At 43.1% G+C, this 22,023-nt stretch overlaps 1 protein-coding gene across 4 annotated transcripts in view; it reads right to left on the reverse strand.

Moving 5' to 3' along the window:
• PRLR (prolactin receptor) overlaps positions 1-22,023 on the reverse strand; it is a 170,477-nt gene that overhangs the window by 15,978 nt on the left and 132,476 nt on the right. For all 4 annotated transcript variants that reach the window (XM_050793835.1, XM_050793831.1, XM_050793833.1 and 1 more), the window contains 4 exons: positions 16,559-16,671; positions 13,251-13,383; positions 11,370-11,539; positions 763-932 (listed from right to left, as the gene is read on the reverse strand). In XM_050793835.1, the coding sequence (XP_050649792.1) occupies positions 763-932; positions 11,370-11,539; positions 13,251-13,383; positions 16,559-16,628 (543 nt within the window). In that variant the 5' untranslated portion in view covers positions 16,629-16,671. The remainder of the gene's footprint in view (positions 1-762; positions 933-11,369; positions 11,540-13,250; positions 13,384-16,558; positions 16,672-22,023) is intronic.

The raw sequence follows: 22,023 nt of genomic DNA on the forward strand, positions 1-22,023 counted from the left end.
CTCAAGTGATCCACCTGCCTCAGCCTCCCAAAGTGCTGGGATTACAGGTGTGAGCCCCTGCACCCAGCCTATTTATTTATTTATTTTTTTCAGATGGAGTTTCGCTCTTGTTGCCCAGGCTGGAGTGCAATGGTGCCATCTCGGCTCACTGAAACCTCCACCTCCTGAGTTCAAGAGATTCTCCTGCCTCAGCCTCCTGAGTAGCTGGGATTACAGGTGCCTGCCACCACACCTGGCTAATTTTTTGTATTTTTAGTAGAGATGGGGTTTCTCCATGTTGATCAGGCTGGTCTCAAACTCCTGACCTTAGGTGATCCACCTGTCTCGGCCTCCCAAAGTGCTGGGATTAACAGGTGTGAGCCACTGCACCCGGCCTGGTTGAAGTATTTTAAAGTGAATAAAAACATTTACTATGGTTTTGTGCCATTGACTATGGAGGATATACTGAGATACCCCCTCCCACCTGGTGCCATTTAAGTACTCTTATGAGGGTCTAGGTCTAAAATGTACTAAGGGAGGCAGGTTGGAAACCTTGCCAAGTGCCTGTGCAGTGCAAGAAACGAGCCCAAGGAGAGCTGTGAAGATGAGCCCCTATCAATCCCAATAGAGGTGAGAAGGGCTTTTCACATCTGGGTGGGTCACAACTGCATCGGAGGCCAATACGGTGACCCAATAATTAGGAGGAATGACCTGTTTTCAGCTGTGAGGGCTTTATCCTTGCCAAAGGCCATAGTTCCTTCAAAAAGCATATGGATCACTCACCTCCCACTCAGCTGCTTTCTCGGGTTTTAATCGAATTTCATACAGGAGCGTGAACCAACCAGTTTTCAAGTCAATCAGGGTAGGTGGAGACCATTTCATCCACAGGTAGGGTTTTCTATCTTCTGGCTGTTTTACTTCCACAGTCAGCTCCAAAGGAGGGTCTGGTTGAACTGCAGAAATACAGCAAACTCCAGTAGCACTCATTGCTTGCACCTTTTCTTTGGCTTTACCGTTTTCTATTAGGAATTCCATTTTCTGTTTATCATCTCACTCTTCCCACTGTACTATAAGCCCCCCAAATACCAGGGCCTTTTGTCTTCTACCTCTTAGTATGTGACCAATCGTATTTGTGCATGCAGATGAGGTTTAGATGGTAAGAATAATAAGCAGCTGGGATTTCATTCTCTGCATGTTCTCGCTTTTCATCAGTTAGAGTCTCATAGCTATCCCCATAATTTTCACAATGACAGAGACCAGGTGATAAAAATTGGGCTGAGATTTGCAAGTGTGAGTTGGCATGGAAGACTATAGGGAAAAGATTTCAAACAGCTTATTTCCCTCAGCTGGCAGTGAGATTCTTCTTAGTGACACACAGTTTTTTGTGAATGAGCTATTGATAATTATAACTCTGCAGATAACAGGTTTACAAATTCCATCTTCACTTCAGCAATTACATCTTATATTCAACATACATATTACACCCTCTGGTAAATGAGATCCACTCTCCCATATGCTAAATGGAGGTTGAGCTTTTTGGCAATGATCCTTTCGGTGATCTGATAACAGCCTGTTGGCCCAGTCACTCATTCAACAAATGCTTAGCAAACTCCATTAGCAAAATGATAGCTAATGTTTCTCTAGTATTTACTACATGCCAGGGACTGTATAAAATACTACTTCTGCATCATTTCTTACAATCCGCCAGCAACTCCATGAAGTACTATTACTGTACCCATTAATTTTACAGAGGAGGAAACAAGCTTAGAAGAGGGAAATTACCCACTGAAGGTCACATATTTGGTAAAAGTGTTATTTGAACCCATAACTATGTGATTTAGGGAAGTGGCCTCTACTATTTCACTCTACCATGGTTGTAATTACGACATTGCATTTGATGTCAGGTGCTGGAGAGCAGGCCTGGGATTAGGTTGAAGTGAGTGAAGTGCATTGGATACAAAATTCAAGGAGGGACAAATGGCCAAGAAGCATCTGAAAAGATGCTTAAGGTCATTAGCCTTCTGGGGAATGCAAATCAAAACCTCAGTGAGATACCATTTCACATGTGCCAGCATGGCAAGAACTCAAAAAATGGAACATAACAAATGTTGGTGAGGATATGGAGAGATCGGAACCCTCAATATTGCTGGTGGGAATGTAAACCGGTGCAACCACTGTGGAAAACAGTCTGGAAGTTCCTCAAAAAAATCAGACTTAGAGTTGCCATATTGCCCATCAATTCCACTCCTAGATATAGACTCAAAATGATTGAAAACAGATGTTTAAGAAAATCTTGTATGTGAATTTTCATAGCAGCACTATTTATAATAGCCAAAATGAAGAAATCCAAATGTCCATCAGTTGATGAATGGATAAAAAATGTGGTAGAGGTCAGGCACGGTGACTCATGCCTGTAATCCCAGCACTTTGGGAGGCTGAGGCAGGTGGATCACCTGAGGTCAGGAATTTGAGACCAGCCTGACCAATGTGGTGAAACCCCATTGCTACCAAAATACAAAAAATTAGCCAAGCATGGTGGTGTGCACCTGTACTTCCAGCTACTTGGGAGGCTGAGGCGGGAGAATCACTTGAATCTGGGAGGCAGAGGTTGTGGTGAGCCAAGATTGTGCCATTGTACTCCATCCTGGGTGACAAGAGTGAAACTCCGTCTCAAAAAACAAAAGTGGAACAGCTACATATTTTATGATTCCATATATATATATGAAATATCCAGATGAGGCAAACTCCTAGAAACAGACAGCAGATTAGTGGCTGCCAGGGGTTGAGGAAGGGAGAAATGAGAAGTAACTGCTTAGTAGTGGATGTGAAGTTTTCACTGAAGGAGACAAACGTGTTACAGAACTAGATAGTGGTGATGGTTGTAGAACATTGTAATAAACTAATGCATTCAATTGCATACTATAAAATAGTTGAAATGGTGGATTTGTATTTTGTGTTTTTTACCACAATAAAAACAAATGAAGTGGCTCCCTGCTGGCAAGAATTAAAAAAAAGACGAAGGAGGCATTTATTTCTGTAGGCTCCTGTAGGTACAGGCCTTGTGAATACCTTCCTGAGACTCAGGTGCTGGGTGCTGGCTTGCCTCACCCCAGTCTCAGTTCTGCTGGTCAGTGACATTTTCTCCATTCATTTATCACCTCCTTAAATCAATCTCTGTACCAGATGGGGAAAGAGTGGCTGTAACTATAGTGTACTTGGCATTATGAGCTACATTTGCCTAAAAACCAACTTTTAAAAATTTGTGATCCGTGATCCAGTTCCAAGATGGCTGAATAGGAACAGCTCCAGTCTACAGATGCCAGCATGAGTGACACAGAAGATGGGTGATTTCTGCATTTCCAACTGAGGTACCAGGTTCATCTCACTGGGGCTTGTTGGACAGTGGGTGAGCCAAAGCAGGGCGGGGCGTTGTCTCACCCAGGAAGTGCAAGTGTTTGGGGAATTCCCTTTCCTAGCCAAGGGAAGCCATGACAGATGGTACCTGGAAAATCGGGACACTCCCACCCTAATACTGCACTTTTCCAACGGTCTTAGCAAACAGCACACCAGGGGATTATATCCTGTGCCTGGCTTGGAGAGCCCCATACCCATGGAGCCTCGCTCACTGCTAGCACAGCAGTCTGAGATCGAACTGCAAGGCAGAAGGGAGGCTGGGGAAGGGGCATCCACCATTGCTGAGGTTTGACTAGGTAAAAAAGCAGCCAGGAAGCTTGAACTGGGTGGAGCCCACCACAGCTCAAAGAGGTCTGCCTGCCTCTGTAGACTCCACCTATGGGGGCAGGGCATAGCTGAACAAAAGGCAGCAGAAACTTCTGCAGACTTAAACATTCCTGTCTGATAGCTTTGAAGAGAGTAGTGGTTCTCCCAGCATGGAGTTTGAGATCTGAGAACAGACAGAGTGCCTCCTCAAGTGGGTCCCTGACCCCTGAGTAGCCTAACGGGGAGACACCTCCCAGTAGGGGCTGACTGACACCTCATACACCCGGGTGCCTCTCTGAGACGAAGCTTCCAGAGGAAGGATCAGGCAGCAACATTTTCTGTTCTGCAATATTTGCTGTTCTTCAGCCTCCACTGGTGATCCCAAGGCAAACAGGGTCTGGAGTGGACCTCAAGCAAACTCTAACAGACCTGCAGCTGAGGGCCCTGACTGTTAGAAGGAAAACTAACAATCAGAAAGGATATCCACACGAAAACCCCATCTGTATGTCACCATCATCAAAGACCAAAGGTAGATAAAACCACAAAGATGGGGAGAAACCAGAGCAGAAAAGCTGAAAATTGTAAAAATCAGAGTGCCTCTTCTCCTCCAAAGTAACGCAGCTTCTCGCCAGCAATGGAAGAAAGCTGGATGGAGAATGACTTTGACAAGTTGAGAGAAGAAGGCTTCAGACGATTGGTAATAAACAAACTTCTCTAAGCTAAAGGAGGATGTTTGAACTCATCACAAAGATGCTAAAAACCTTGAAAAAAGATCAGATGAATGGCTAACTAGAATAAAAAGCATAGAGACGACTTTAAATGACCTGATGGAGCTGAAAACCATGGCATGAGAACTATGTGATGCATGCACAAGATTCAGTAGCTGATTCAATCAAGTGGAAGAAAGAGTATCAGTGATTGAAGATCAAATGAATGAAATGAAGCGAGAAGAGAAGTTTAGAGAAAAAAGAGTAAAAAGAAATAAAAAAAGCCTCCAAGAAATATGGGACTATGTGAAAAGACCAAATCTATGTCTGATTGGTGTATCTGAAAGTGACGGGGAGAATGGAACCAAGTTGGAAAACTCTTCAGGATATTATCCAGGAGAACTTCCCCAACCTGGCAAGGCAAGCCAACATTCAAATTCAGGAAATATAGAGAATTCCACAAAGATACTCCTCGAGAAGAGCCCTTCCAAGACACATAATTATCAGATTCACCAAAGTTGAAATGAAGGAAAAAATATTAAGGGTAGCCAGAGAGAAAGGTTGGGTTACCCACAAGGGGAAGCCCATCAGATTAACAGTGGATCTCTCAGCAGAAACTCTACAAGCCAGAAGAGAGTGGGGGCCAATATTAAACATTCTTAAAGAAAAGAATTTTCAACCCAGAATTTCATATCCAGCCAAACTAAGCTTCACAAGTGAAGGAGAAATAAAATCCTTTACAAACAAGCAAATGCTTTGAGATTTTGTCACCACCAGGCCTGCCTTACAAGAACTCCTGAAGGAAGCACTAAACATGGAAAGGAACAACTGGTACCAGCCACTGCAAAAACATGCCAAATTGTAAAGACCATCGATGCTAGGAAGAAATTGCATCAACTAACGAGCAAAATAACCAGCTAACATCATAATGACAGGATCAAATTCACACACAACAATATTAATCTTAAATGTAAATGGGCTAAATGCTCCAATTAAAAGACACAGACTGGCAAATTGGATAGAGAGTCAAGACCCATCAGTGTGCTGTATTCAGGAGACAAATCTCACATGCAGACACACACATAGGCTCAAAATAAAGGGATGGAGGAAGATCTACCAAGCAAATGGAAAACAACAACAAAAAAAGCAGGGCTTGCAACCCTAGTCTCTGATAAAACAGACTTTAAACCAACAAAGATCAAAACAGACAAAGAAGGCCATTACATAATGGTAAAGGGATCAATTCAACAAGAAGAGCCAACTATCTTAAATATATATGCACTCAATACAGGAGCACCCAGATTCATAAAGCAAGTCCTTAGAGACTTACAAAGAGACTTAGACTCCCACACAATAATAAGGGGAGACTTTAACACCGCACTGTCAACATTAGACAGATCAACGAGACAGAAAGTTAACAAGGATATCCAGGACTTGAACTCAGCTCTGCACCAAGCGGATCATATGCAAATCAATAAATATAATCCATCATATGAACAAAACCAAAGACAAAAATCACATGATTATCTCAATAGATGCAGAAAAGGCCTTCAACAAAATTCAACAGCCCTTCATGCTAAAAACTCTCAATAAACTAGGTATTGATGGGATGTATCTCAAAATAATAAGAGCTATTTATGACAAACCCACAGCTAATATCATATTGAATGTGCAAAAACTGGAAGTATTCCCTTTGAAAACTGGCACAAGACAGGGATACCCTCTCTCACCACTCCTATTCAACATAGTGTTGGAAGTTCTGCCCAGGGCAATCAGGCAGGAGAAAGAAATAAAGGGTATTCAATTAGGAAAACAGGAAGTCAAATTGTCCCTGTTTGCAGCTGATATTATTGTATATTTAGAAAACCCCATTGTCTCAGCCCAAAATCTCCTTCAGCTGATAAGTAACTTCAGCAAAGTCTCAGGATACAAAATCAATGTGCAAAAATCATAAGCATTCCTGTACACCAATAACAGACAAACAGCCAAATCACGAGTGAACTCCCATTCACAATTGCTTGTAAGAGAGTAAAATACCTAGGAATCCAACTTACAAGGAATGTGAAGGACCTCTTCAAGGAGAACTACAAACCACTGCTCAGTGAAATAAAAGAGGACACAAACAAATGGAAGAACATTCCATGCTCATGGATAGGAAGAATAAATATTGTGAAAATAGCCATACTGCCCAAGGCAATTTATAGATTCAATGCCATCTCCATCAAGCTATCAATGACTTTCTTCAGAGAATTGGAAAAAACTACTTTAAAGTGCATATGGAACCAAAAAAGGGTCCACACTGCTGAGACAATCCTAAGCCAAAAGAACAAAGCTGGAGGCATCACACTACCTTACTTCAAACTATACTACAAGGCTACAGTAACTAAAACAAGCTGGCACCAGTACCAAAACAGAGATTATCCACCGATGGAACAGAACAGAGCCCTCAGAAAAAATACCTCATATCTACAACCATCTGATCTTTGACCAACATGACAAAAACAAGAAATGGGGAAAGGATTCCTTATTTAATAAATGGTGCTGGGAAAACTGGCTAGCCATATATAGAAAGCTGAAAGTTGATCCCTTCCTTACACCTTATATAAAAATTAATTCAAGATGGATTAAAGACTTAAATGTTAGACCTAAAACCATAAAAACCCTAGAAGAAAACCTAGGCAATATCATTCAGGACATAGGCATGGGCAAGGACTTCATGACTAAAACACCAAAAACAATGACAACAAAAGCCAAAATTGACAAATGGGATCTAATTAAACTAAAGAGCTTCTGCACAGCAAAAGAAACTACCATCAGAGTGAACAGGCAATCTACAGAATGGGAGAAAATTTTTATAATCTACCCATCTGACAAAGGGCTAATATCCAGAATCTACAAAGAACTTAAACAAATTTACAAGAAAAAATCAACCCCATCAAAAAGTGGGTGAAAGATATGAACAGACACTTCGCAAAAGAAGACATTTATGAGGCTACAGACACATGAAAAAATGCTCATCATCACTGGTCATCAGAGAAATGCAAATCAAAACCACAATGAGATACCATCTCACACCAGTTAAAATGGCAATCATTAAAAAGTCAAGAAACCACAGGTGCTGGAGAGGATGTGGAGAAATAGGAACTGTTTTACACTGTTAGAGAGACTATAAACTAGTTCAACCATTGTGGAAGACAGTGTGGTAGTTCCCCAAGGATCTGGAACTAGAAATACCATTTGACCCAGCTATCCTATTACTGGGTATATACCCAAAGGATTATAAATAATGCTGCTATAAAGACACATGCACACATATGTTTATTGTGGCACTATTCACAATAGCAAAGACTTGAAACCAACCCAAATGTCCATCAATGATAGACTAGATTAAGAAAATGTGGCACATATACACTATGGAATACTATGCAGCCATAAAAAAGGATGAGTTCATGTCCTTTGTAGGGACATGAATGAAGATGGAAACTGTCATTCTGAGCAAACTATTGCAAGGACAGAAAACCAAACACTGCATGTTCTCACTCATAGATGGCAACTGAACAATGAGAATACTTGGACGCAGGGTGGGGAACATCACACACCAGGGCCTGTCATGGGGTGGGGAGAGCAGGGAAGGATAGCATTAGGAGATATACTTAATTTAAATGATGAGTTAATGGGTGCAGCGCACCAACATGGCACATGTATACATATGTAACAAACCTGCACGTTGTACACATGTACCCTAGAACTTAAAGTATAATAAAAAAAATTGCCATCCATTGTAAAAGGACTCATGTTCGCAGTCCATGCCATCATTCCACTGAGAAGGCTGTCAATGGCCTCTCTGGGAAACTGTGGTGCAACAGCCCTGAGGCTTTCCAGAACATGATCCGTGCATCTGTTGGTGCTGCCAAGGCTGATGGCAAGGTCATCTCCGAGCTGAATGGGAATCTCACCGGCAGGGCCTTCCATGTCCCCACCATGGTGTCAGTGGTGACCTGACGTGCCATCTGGAAAAACCTGCCAAATATGATGATATCAAGAAAGTGGTGAAGCAGGCATTGGAATGCCCCTTCATAGGCTGCAGGGTTATATGAGGGTTCCGGGGGCACTTCTTCGATGATTTTGAAAAATATGGTCCAACATAATACTTTTCTTTAGTGAGCCCCTTTTTTTGTGGATCACATTTACTAAAACAGTTACTAATTTCAGAACATTTCTTGCTTTCATTATTTTGCCTTCAAATATTATAATGCTTGAGGGTAAGGCAATACACACACACATGCACACACACACACACACACACACGGGCCTCCTGGGCTACACTAAGCACCAGGCTGTCTCCTGTGACGTTAACAGTGACACCCACTCTTCTACTTTCAATCCTGGGGCTGGCATTGCTCTCAACTACCACTTTGTCAAGCCCATTTCCTGGTATGACAGTGAATTAGGCTGCAGCAACAGGGTGATGGACCTCAAGGCCCACATGGCCTCCAAGTAGTAAGAGCCCTGGACCACCAGCCCCAGTGAGAGGACAAGAGCAAGAGCGAGACCCTCAGCTGCTGGGGAGTCACGGTGGCAGTCAGTCCCCCACCTCAGTGACAATCTCCCCTCACAATTTGCATGCAGACCCCCTGAAGAGGAGGTGCTTAGGGAGCCCCACTTTGCCATGTGCCATCAATAAAGTCCCCTGTACTAAAAAAAAAATTGCCATCAAGTCTAAGTTGATATGTTACTGAGTAAGTACCTAAGAAAGATTATTTTGAGCACATTTCCTAAACAAATGGCAGCTAATTAATGTATGTTTTAAGTTAAATACATACTGAGCAATGCTTCTGATAAAAAAATTACACAGAAACGCAAATAAAATGTTCAGGATGTATCTTTTAGAGCCCACTTTCCCAACCTCAGCACTACTTGCATTTTGGACTGGATATTTCTTTGTTGGAGGGGGCTGTCCTATGCTTTGTAGAATGCTAAAAGGATCTCTGGGCTTTATGCACTATATACAAGTAATACCCCCATCTCCCCACTTCCCTAGCTTGTGTCAATCAAAAATGTCTCCAGTCATTGCAAAATATCCTGTGGGAAGCAAAAACAGCTCCCAGTTGAGAACCACTGCTTTTAAGTGTTTTCAGTGTAACTAAATATTAACAACAAAGAACTCTACTTCTGAGCAATTATCTTTCAATGTTGTCATTCTGTACTTCAGGTTATCACTGCATAAGAGTGGAAGTGTCAGAAAATTACTGTGTATTTTAAAATGAACTTCCGTGGCCTGTCACAACACTGTAGGCTGCAGGGTTATACCAGAGTTCTGTGGACACTTCTTTTATTATTTTGAAAAATATGGCCCAACATATTCTTTCAACAGAGAATTTGTTTTCCAGGATCAATGAGAATTTCATATACACTTGCTGATTTCTCTTTTTAAACATATTACTTTTCTTTAGTGAGCACCTTTTTTGTGGATCACATTTATTAAAACAGTTGCTAATTTCAGAACATTTCTTGCTTTCATTGTTTTGCCTTCAAATATTGTAATGCTTGAGGGTAAGTCAATACACACACACACACACACACACACCACACTTACATAAAATTTGTCATTCATCATGGAAGGACTCTTGTCCACGGTCCATGCTATCACTCCATAAAGAAGACTGTGAATGGCCCCCCGCACAACTGTAGTACGACGACCAAGGGGCTCTCCAGAACATCGTCCCTGCTTCACCACCCTCTTGATGTCATCATATTTGGCAAGTTTTTCCAGAAAGCAGGTCAGGTCCATGACTGACACATTTGTGGTGGGGACATGGAAGGCCATGCCAGAGAGCTTCCCGTTCAGCTTGGAGATGACCTTCCTGCAACCTTGGCAGCACCAGTAGATGCAGGGGTGATAAATTTCTCTCTCTCTCGCTTGCTCTCTTGCTCTCTCTCTCTCTCTCTCTCTCTTTCTCTGGGTGTGTGTGTGTGCGCGCACAGACCATTGGTAGTTTTTGACATTTAAATTCCTTCTTTTCTTTTTCTTTTTTTTTTTTGAGGTGGAGTCTCACTCTGTGGCCCAGGCTGGAGTGCAGTGGCATGATCTTGGCTCACTGCAACCTCCGTCTCTTGAGTTCAACCAATTCTCCTGCCTCAGCCTCCTGAGTAGCTGGGATTACAGGTACGCACCACCAAGCCTGGCTAATTTTTGTATTTTTAGTAGAGATGGGGTTTCACCATGTTGGTCAGGCTGGTCTTGAACTCCTGACCTCATGATCTGCCTGTCTCAGCCTCCCAAAGTGCTGGCATTACAGGCGTGAGGCACTGTGCCCAGCCTACATTCTTTATTTTCTTGAACACTGTATTTGTCAAGGATTGCATGGTGCCACCTAACATTATCTTCTTATGTTATAAAAATAACATGTTTAGTAAAAAAATTACCAACGGTGTGTATATATATATACACACACACAAATATATATATCACATATATGCAACATGTATGTGTACACACACACACATATATGTGAATTTGGGGCAAAGCAATAGGAGCAATTGCTGTGGATGCAGAACCAGATGAACCCTTCTAAGAGCTTCTTCTTCCTGGAGCATCTCTGTATTCTATGAGGAGAAATAAAAGAAATCCCAGCTTGCCAAGGAAGAAGGGGATATCGATTGCAAGGGGAGGGCAAGAAAGAAGGGTTGGCAAGGGGAACGTACTTAGAACATTTGTTCCCTAGTGCAAGAGGATGAGGGTCAAGGGAAAGCACAGGAACACAAGGATCCCAAGTGCCAGCCTTAGTGTCATAAATGACTCGATAAAACATGATTTGAAATGCTCAGTTGACAAACATATTGTGAGTTTTCTCATCCTCCTTTGGGGATCCATCGAAAACCCAAGAAGACTCAAACTGAGTGTGACTATTGGCTAATACATAATGGAGTAACAAATGCCTCACCCACTTTCCTTCCCCTTACCTATGTAAGTCACGTCCACGTAAAGTTCATCCGAGAAACTGCTTCCCATCTGGTTAGTGGCATTGACCATCATGACGTATGTCCTCCACATGGAGGTGTACTGCTTGCCAAAGTGGCAGGAGTTGGGCCCACCAGTTATGTAGTCTGGACATTCATGCATGAGTGTCTCTCTGTAATAAGTAATGTATTAGGAATGAATAATAAAGTAATAAAGAGAGTCTAGTTTTTTCTTCGTAGATCAATACCACTGGCCTTTGGGTATCAGAAATTCCAAGCACAAAACCCAGAGCTGACAAATGGTTCCTTAGGCTTCCATGTTCTGCCCATTTCAGCTGGGAGTGAGAGAGAGAATAGCATGCTGGAAAGGTTATTTTAGGGCCTCAAGTATTCGGCTTCTGATCAGCACTTCCCTTCTATAAGTGTTCTTGTGGGCTCTGGGACCTATATCCCCTGCTGATAAATACTCGAGCTTTCAATGGCCCAGGCACCACCATACCCAGGTCATGCCCATTGGGTGGCCTCAGGAAATTGGAACTTTCACCTGTCTACACACAGAGGAGCCATGCACAATGCATCAGCTATTGCACATTCGTGTTGAATTACATTTCTTTCTTTTTTTTTTGGTATGGGGGGGAAGGAGTCTGGCTCTGTCGCCCAGGCTGGAGTGTAGCGGCGCGATCTCATCTCACTGCAAGCTCCGCCTCCCGGGTTCACGCCATTCTCCTGCCTCAGCCTTCCAAGTAGCTGGGACTACAGGCGCCCGCCACCTCGCCCGGCTAGTTTTTTGTATTTTTTAGTAGAGACAGGGTTTCACCGTGTTAGCCAGAATGGTCTCGATCTCCTGACCTCGTGAGGCGCCCGTCTCAGCCTCCCAAAGTGCTGGGATTACAGGCATGAGCCACCGCGCCCGGCCTACATTTCATTTTTTGAAAAAGGGTTCAAGAGGACAAAAACTGATGTTGGTCCATTTCAGACTACACCAAGTCAGCAATAAAGTGAAGTGACGTTGAAAGGAGGTATCTCAAGCCCAAGTGGCTCAGTAGGCTGCTCACATTTAGATTCAGGAGCCTCAGCGCAAGTCACACTGCACAGGTGTGGAGGCTTGTTCAGTTCTGGTTGCATTTGAGATCCTGAAATCTGTTTACATGATGTCCGTTTGGATTTCAGCCAGGATGACAGTTTTGTGTACAACAAAGTGCAGTCATTGGAAAGTGGGCCAGCTATCTCTACCAGCAACTAAATATTTTCCTTTTTGAAGAAGAATACAGCTCTCCCAGGATTTCCAGGAGGGTCTCACTGTGAGCGCAACAAAATGCCTGCACAGAGATGACCTGGTTTAGCCCTCATTGCAACCTTAGGTCCAAATATGTCCTCTAGGAGATCGTGGCTCTTAGATCAGAAATGTGCTAAGGAAAAACCCTCGCCTTCTTTTCCCTACAAGGTTCTTTATTTTCTTGAACATGAACCATGTTTGTCAAGGATTACATGGTGCCACTTCACATGATCCTACTTATTTTGAAAAAGTGACATGTCTAGTTAAAAAAAATACAAATGGCATAAGAATTATAGATGAGCATCTAAGATTAACTACCAATTAAGAAACACTTCTATGGGGCCTCAGGCTGCAACCTAAGTTGTGACAGGGGATTTGAAACATTACTGATATTGTACTGCTATGGCTGGTAACCTTATGTATATTGACAGCTCTTAACAGACATTAACAGGAGAATGTCGGCATGGACCTCAGACTCCCCTTTCCCCAGCGGTATGAACCTTACTGGTGTAAATTCAGGGAAGTGCTGTCACTCAGAACCAGAGTTTCTTTGGCCTGGAGAATGGGAGTACTCATGGGGTTTCATAGGAGAGAAGGGAACTTCTTACCCTTCCCTGTGGTAAGTCAGCGAATAATTGGTAGGAAGTCCTCCATCTGTCCCAGGCCTCCACCAGCAGGTGAATGTTTCCTTATTGGGAGAACGACATTTAAAGATCTCAGGTTTTCCAGGAGGTAACTGTCCTAGAAAAATCCAGACGCCACTGCATCAATATTGAGGTCCATTTAACCATTTGATCCTTCTGTTGGTGACAGAAACAGATTGATGGGACCCAAGCCAGTGATGAAGCCTCGGGTGAGGAGACCTAGGGTGGATGCTCAGAAATGCCCAGCATCAGCATGCAGCAACACTCCCCTGTGGGCTGCCCTGATGTTGGCAGGGCTCTTAGACAGCTTTGTGCTGGTGTGTGTGTGTGTGTGTGTGTGTGTGTGTGTGTGTGTGTTTGGGTACTTCGAGATGGAGATACCAATAGCCTATGTGAGGGCTAGTGACCAACTGCAAAATTTCAAAAAGAGTGAGCCTTAAATGCAAGATAGACACATATGGGTTGAAGAGTGTGTGGTGGCCCTTTTGTAATCCCACGAGGTCTGTAAAGCTGATACCCTCCCTCAGTCTAAGGGGACCATACAAAGAATCCTTCCCAGGTATGAGCAACCTGCAGACACTTGGGTGAAACACCACTCTATGGCACTTCTCCACTCTGCTCACCAATCTCCATCTTTCTGCCATCCCCATGCAATGAACTCAACTTGTTCCTGATCTTCTGTCCATTCACTGCATCTCTGAAGCTCCCCGTATCTAGGCGTCCCTTCCTTGAATTTTTTTTTTTTTTTTTTTTTTTTTTGGAGATGGCTCTTGCTCTGTTGCCCAGGCTGGAGTGCAGTGGTGCGATCACGGCTCACTGCAACCTGTGCCTCCCGGGTTCAAGCCATTCTCCTGCCTCAGCCTCCTGAGTAGCTGGGATTACAGGCACACACCACCACACCCAGCTAAGTTTTTGTATTTTTAGTAAAAATGGGTTTCATCATGTTGGTGAGGCTGGTCTCGAACTCCTGACCTTGTGGTCTGCCCGCCTCGGCCTCCCAAAGTGCTGGGATTACAGGCATGAGCTACTGCGCCTCGCCACTTTTCCTTGATTTTATTCAGCTTTGATCTTGTGACCCAGACTCACAGTCTGTCTCCTCATCCACACCATCCCCACTTCTGAATCTTGGTTTTTAGTCCTTTTTTCTCTTAGATTTTCCTCTCTTTCCTTTTTTTTTTTTATTTTTGTGGTGAGGTTGCAAAGGGCTTCCTTTGGATACAGAGGGCTTGAAGAGTGTGTGGCCCTTTTGTAATCTTGTAATCCCATAGGGTCTATAAAACTACAATTTGATGAATCTTTTCAGGGTAGGAGGTGTGATAAGAGGTAGGAGAGTGGCCAGCTCCTCTCCTGGTTCTGAGCAACCACTGCTTTCTAAGAGCTGTACCCAGTTCCAGACTGGACGCTAGAAGGTCTCAGTGAGGTGGTGTGAAAATACAGTACCAAGGTTGTAAAATTTTTAGTTGCCAAATCCCCAAAGCTTTTGTCAAGCGGGCCCCCATTTCTCTTGCTTGGATGTCAGGTTCAAAGAGGGACAGCAGAGCCCTGGGAGTTCGCCCTGATGCTGTGGGGCTGGGGAAGTCACCATGCTCGCCTACATGACTTCAGCTGGTCTTCTTTTTTGTCTAGCTGGGTGCTCTAGCACTGAGTTCAGGATATCAGGAGCAGAAAGGAGTGCTTTCAGAGGTGGGTCATCACCTCTGGGGGTTCTCTCTGTTTTCTCTACTCCTTATGCAGGCTTCAAGGGCAGAGTTTCTAGCTGAGCATCAGATCAGAAACAGCAGGTTAGGAGGAGACCTCAGTGAGGGGAAATGCATGGAAAGAGGGTTCTCTAGGCAGAGCTGGCCAGAAAGAGGAATTTAGCAGAATGGCATGTTGTGGGACACAGGCTAGAGCCCAGGACACCAGACTGGTAGTGTCAGCTGGAGCTCACCTACCCTCCTGCTCACAGGCCCTGCTGAAACCCGTCCTCGCCAGCCCGGGTCAGCTCTGCCAATATTTGTAACGTTGCTCATCCTCTAGGGACAATTTATTCAGGATAATGTGTTGCTGGGAGTCACAGCAAGAATGCAAGTTTTTGTTTTGCTTTGTTTTTGTCATGAGTGGGGAGAAGTGTGTGAAGTAGAAGGAAACGTTTATCTAAAAAATCCAAAGCCTATGGTTCCATAATGAGCACACTCAGAAGCCAATTAGGGTGATCATTGATTTCTTGAGTATTTAGTTTCTCTTGTGGGTCATTCTGACCTCTGCTTTCCCCTTTTTCTCTCTCTGAAAGCTTCTCTTTCTTATTTTACTGTTTATTAATAGTACCTTCGGGAAACTCAAGAAAGGAAGGTAGATTTGTAAAATTACAATTAGACAAATGTTTCCTTCATCTACATTAGAGGAATAAGTTAAAATCTCAATGCACAGAAACACAGAGAAAACCACCCAGGAACCACACATACAGGTATGTAGACGCCCACACAGAGCCCGCATCAAAAGTACACACACACCACACACACACAGAAATATACACAGGTGCATACTCATGGAAGTACATACTGATACGCACACAGGTACATGCAGAGAAGTGTGCACTTACAGATATCCACAGAACACACACAGACATACATAAAAGTATATACATACAGGTTCAGAGAAGCATTTACAATCAGGTCCATATAGAAAAGTTAATATATACACAGGTACATATAGAAGTTTGCACACCCAGAAATGCACAAGGGTTGACATACAGAAGTGTATATTCACAGGCACCCCCCCTCTCATTTAGCTGTGGACTTCATTTCTCCTATTAGCACAGATAATAGAGTTGGCTGTACCTGCTTCCCACCATGTAACAGCAACCTCTTATATCCCATCATGGTTTTTCAAAGAGTTTTCATATACATTATTTCATCTGCAGTAGAGGAAACATCACTATCCTCACTTTGAGAATTTGGAAACCCAGAGAGTTAGGTAATTGGCTCTAGGTCACACAGCTAGAAACTGGCAGGACCTGGATTAGAACTCAGGTCTTGTCTTCTTCAGAGCTGTTTTTTTACACTCCTGAAATGAGGACAGAAGGCAGAAAGCACAGTGACAAGATTTTGCATTAATTGCATTAATTTTTCTGCATTAACTTTAATGCAAAATATTGCAAATAATTCAACAGCAGCACATAACACAGAATTTTCATTTTTCATGACAGCATTGCAAGAAGATTGCAATGGACTCTCCACCCTGTTGACAAACACCCCAGGCAATGAAAGAGAGCAGGATAGTCTCTTACTTACCATTCAGAAGGCAGGTGTTGAGAAAAAGTAGCAGAGTGAAAACAGTTGCAGATATCACATTTTCCTTCATGTTGGCTGCCTTCTCTTGCTACAGGAAATGTATCAGAGGTTCACTGGAAAAGAAGGTGTCAGGTAACTTTTGTGAAATGACAGTCTGGTCAGGCACATCCACCACTTTGTTCTGGGTGTTTGCAACTGATTGTTGCTCCTTGCTTAATGAGAATGACAAAATAGGAGGAAAGGAATGTAGGAAAATGTAACAGGGTCGGATGGTTTGGCACAGAAACATCAATTCACACACGCTGGGAAAAATTCCACCACCAGAGGTCCTCAGATGACAAGGTAGAGAGTTCAAGGGGAGTCAAGGCAGTCAGTTTCTTTGCACACACCCCAGAGAAAAATTGTTCTCTTTCCACCCCATAGCCACCTAACAATATATCATCCATCTTACGTAACACAGATTGTATGTCCTACAGGAGAATCCTTCTATGAGGGCTCTTGCTCTGGTCCATTAGCCAAAAAAAGGTCCAGGCCGAAAAATCAGTACCCTTAGTACAATCTCATCCTAACCATGCTGATTCCACCAAACTAGGGAGGCTTTGAAGGTTCAAACTGAGAAGATTCTGGAAGTCTTCTGGGTTATATGCATTACCGCAAAGCGAACCACACAATGAACTCTAGTGAATCTCCACGTGGTTTCTTTCTCCTGTTTGGAAAGCCCCATAAACAAAAGATAATAAATTCTGGTAATAATTTAAATCCCTTGGGTTCAGAGTATTAAGTAAATTTTGAACCTGCAGGGGTTGGAGTTTGGAGCAATTTATTACTAGAATTATTATTGTTACCCTTGGGACAACTTTCAAAGCCTCTAAATGTCCTTCTAAGAAAAAGGAATTTTTAAAGACATTTGGAAAAAAGGCTCATTAGTCTTGTTGAACTTCAAACAACTCAGAAAACAATAGATTTGGTGAACTAAGTGTAAATTCTTAGAAATGCACGGCTTAAGTTTCTCTTTAAATTTTTATTGTTTTATTGGTTTTTTGTTGTTGTTGTTGTTGTTTTTTTTTTTTTTTTTTTTTTTTGAGATGGAGTGTTGCTCTGTTGCCCAGGCTGGAGTGCAGTGGCGTGGTCTCGGTCACTGCAAGCTCCACCTGCCAGGTTCATGCCATTCTCCTGCCTCAGCCTCCCGAGTAGCACCTGTTGTTGTTTTAATCAAGGGAAGAACATTCAGGATCAAAGCTTCGCATCGTGGAACATTTGAAATGTCTGAATGTGTTTGATGAGCCCCTAAAAGACCAGCCGTTGCTACTGCTCCTTGCGGGACATACTCAGAAATGGAGAAACCATAGCAACAGTAGAGGTTTGGCCACCCAGGTACCATCAAGTAACTCTTTTATACTGAGGCTCCAGCTTCAATAAAGGATCCTGGTCCAGCAGTGGATCCTGTGAGGTGACCCGTATTTTGTTATTTTGGGGACCTTCTACCTGCTCCTGCAAGATTCCTTCCAAACAAATGCCCTCCCAGGGTGCACTTTCTAAATCACCCGCTCCATCTCACCCCTGAGGGTCATTTAATTAAAATCAAGTGGTTAAAGGCTTCTGATGGGTTTAAACTAATGCCTACCACTTCTGGAGCATCTGTTATGGGCAGGCACTGGGGAAAGTTAAGTACCTTAATCATGGAAATCTCATTTTGTTATCACAACAGTCCTGTGAGGGGGTACAGGTTTTAACAGATGAGCAAATGGAAGTACAGAGATTTAGTAGATTGTCAGTCACATGCCCATTTGGAGAAAGACATCTGGGAAACCTGAGAGCCACTGAGAGATCATCCTGACTTGTGGAAAGTCTGTGATGGGGGTGCAATTATTCCCCCTCTGTGGGAGAGATGGTGGCGACAACAGTCACTGATCCAAGGTGAGCAACATCAAGCCTTGGGTGAGTGTGGCATTCTGAGTAGGGTCAGGAGAGCCAGAGCCGAGAGAGCCCTTCTCAGCTACTACCCTACTTATGTCCAAGGACCTCAAATACTGTTGATCTCATGAATCCAGCCTCATCAGGTACATATAGCTCCAAATAGTTCTTTATCCTGTTGATCTGGTGATCTCAGCCTGGCTTAGAGATGAGATTCTACCCACTGGCTGAAGACTTCCTATAATATCCCTTTATTGAGACTTCCTTTCTCTTCTGGGCATTGCACTGACATGCTTAAGATCAACATGCTATAAATCAGACCTTCCTGGTGAGGTTGGGTGCTATCTAGAGAGCTTTGCCAAAGCACCGCTCCATGCATATTGCAAAAGAAACTCTGGGATGGCAAGCAGAGTGGGTCAGGCAGTGGTAGATATTAGATACTGTCATCTGCTTAAATGTTCTCATGTGCTACTACAGGATCAAAGAAACTCTCCTAAATAAAGGTTTCCTATAATAATGTCTTCAGGAAGTATTCTATGAATGAAAAAAACTTCCCTTTGGGATTTCCTGAGACACATCCTGGAATCTAGTTACTACCATGCACTTTCAAATGCCTGAAACCCCCATGCCAGGGAATTAGACATACTCATAGTGGTGTCATGGTTGTGTTTCAACAAGGATTTCCCAACTCATCCTGCATTTTCCTCCCAGGAAGGCAAACACAATGGGGGTAATTTAACCTTTAGAGAAAGACAATCACAACTTCTGACCCCTAAAGGGGCTATGCTAAATGTTAATTAACTCTAATCACACAAGGAGATGCTTCTCAGCACTAAGCACATCTCCTGTTGATCCACTGCCATTTTTTTTTTTTTTTAATGGCTGGCAGACACTAAGCTGGAATAAATTAGGTGTTTGTCTCTCTGAGTCCACCCTGCATTGCACTCAAGATCTTGATCAAGGGCTGGCATGGCCCTTCTTATTCTCTCCCAATCGGGACTGGAACATCCAATGAGAGTCCTCATCTTTTTAAGATGTTATAGCAGCAAATGGCTCCAAATATTTGTAGTACAGTTAGCAAAAAGTCAGCCCCATACATCCGAGGGACTATCATCTTACGCTTCACTCCTCAGCAGCTCCTTGGTTGTGACTGAGGGTTAAAAATGCAAGTGATGATGAGCATTTTTTCATGTGTCTGTTGGCTGTATGAATGTCTTCTTTTGAGAACTGTCTGTTCATATCCTTTGCCCACTTTTCGATGGAGTTGTTTGTTTTTTTCTTGTAAATTTGTTTGAGTTCTTTGTAGATTCTGGATATTAGCCCTTTGTCAGATGAGTAGATTGCAAAAATTTTCTCCCATTCTATAGGTTGCCTGTTCACTCTGATGGTAGTTTCTTTTGCTGTGCAGAAGCTCTTTAGTTTAATTAGATCCCATTTGTCAATTTTGGCTTTTGTTGCTGTTGCTTTTGGTGTTTTAGACATGAAGTCCTTGCCCATGCCTATGTCCTGAATGGTATTACCTAGGTTTTCTTCTAGGGTTTTTATGGTATTAGGTCTAACATTTAAGTCTCTAATCCATCTTGAATTAATTTTCGTATAAGGAGTAAGGAAAGGATCCAGTTTCAGCTTTCTACTTATGGCTAGCCAGTTTTCCCAGCACCATTTATTAAATAGGGAATCCTTTCCCCATTTCTTGTTTTTCTGAGGTTTGTCAAAGATCAGATGGCTGTAGATGTGTGGTATTATTTCTGAGGACTCTGTTCTGTTCCATTGGTCTATATCTCTGTTTTGGAGAAATAGGAACACTTTTACACTGTTGGTGGGATTGTAAACTAGTTCAACCATTATGGAAAACAGTATGGCGATTCCTCAAGGATCTAGAACTAGAAGTACCATATGACCCAGCCATCCCATTACTGGGTATATACCCAAAGGATTATAAATCATGCTGCTATAAAAACACATGCACACGTATGTTTATTGCGGCACTATTCACAATAGCAAAGACTTGGAATCAACCCAAATGTCCATCAGTGACAGATTGGATTAAGAAAATGCGGCACATATACACCATGGAATACTATGCAGCCATAAAAAAGGATGAGTTTGTGTCCTTTGTAGGGACATGGATGCAGCTGGAAACCATCATTCTCAGCAAACTATCGCAAGAACAGAAAACCAAACACCGCATGTTCTCACTCATAGGTGGCAACTGAACAATGAGATCACTTGGACTCGGGAAGGGGAACATCACACACCGGGGCCTATCACGGGGAGGGGGGAGGGGGGAGGGATTGCATTGGGAGTTATACCTGATGTAAATGACAAGTTGATGGCTGCTGACGAGTTGATGGGTGCAGCACGCCAACATGGCACCGGTATACATATGTAACAAACCTGCACGTTATGCACATGTACCCTAGAACTTAAAGTATAAAAAAAAAAAAAAAGCAAGTGGTGGATCTGAGGAGCAGGTTTTTAGTAAGTTTGCAGCCCCTACACCTTGCCCATGGCTAGCTGCCTTGGTTTCCGTGCTTCCCAATCCTCAAAGACTCTTATCCTTATGATCCTCCCCTTAGCTTATTCAAATATGCCTTCCCACCAAGCTGTGGCCCACTGTGGTATGAACACCAAGAAAAGTTCCTTCTCCCTCGTGTTGCTCGGCGTCAATGTTGATCCTGTTTAGACTTTCTCTTTCCAAAAGCCTCTCTTCATTCTCCCTTCCATTAAGCCAAGTGTCTTCCACAGAGGCCCACGGTTGAGAAAAAGGCCCAGCAGCTTGTGCTTTTGAGAAACTAGAGCCAGTCTCCCCACATGGAAAATCGGGGCCACACTCCTATGGCCTGGGCTGACCGTACTATCCACATTAGGAGGGGAATGCCATAGGACAGGAGGAAATATGGCCTCATGAGAGTCAAAAATAAACCAGATCTGAGCTCCCAACATGCCACTCCCCACTGTCAACCCCTCGTCCTCTGCAATACCCTCTCTTAGACTTCACCTTTATGTTCTGAACAATGCATTGCCCAAGTCAATCCTGACTGCGAGCAATCTTAGCCCTACCATTCTGTGGAACTTACTTCCAAGACTGGTATCCGGTGATCCCCCTGAGTACAGTCCTCAACCTGTCCTGCCATATCTGTTGCCATAACCTTCTACTCAGGTTTTTGACTCAGTTTTCCTGACTCCCGAAATGGACCTATCATTAGGGTCCGGAAGTGGGCCCTGCCATCCCTGTTAGGCAGAGATTCTGAGGTTCTTTTTAGCTCTTGCAAACCCAGTTCCTGTATAATCAAGCAAGGCCCAATCCAACATTTGAATTTTGGACTATCATACATATGACATGCACAAATTGTAAGTACAGTCATGTGTCACATAATGACATTTCAGTTAATGATGGACCACATATATGGTGGTGGTCCCATAAGATTATAATGCTGTATGTTTACTGTTCTTTTTCTATGTTTCATTATATTTAGATACACAAACACTTACCATTCTGTAACAAGTGCCTACAGTATTCAGTTTTGTGACAGCTGTATAGGTTTGTA

Source organism: Macaca thibetana, chromosome 6, assembly GCF_024542745.1.
Source record: "Macaca thibetana thibetana isolate TM-01 chromosome 6, ASM2454274v1, whole genome shotgun sequence".
NCBI lineage: Eukaryota > Metazoa > Chordata > Mammalia > Primates > Cercopithecidae > Macaca > Macaca thibetana.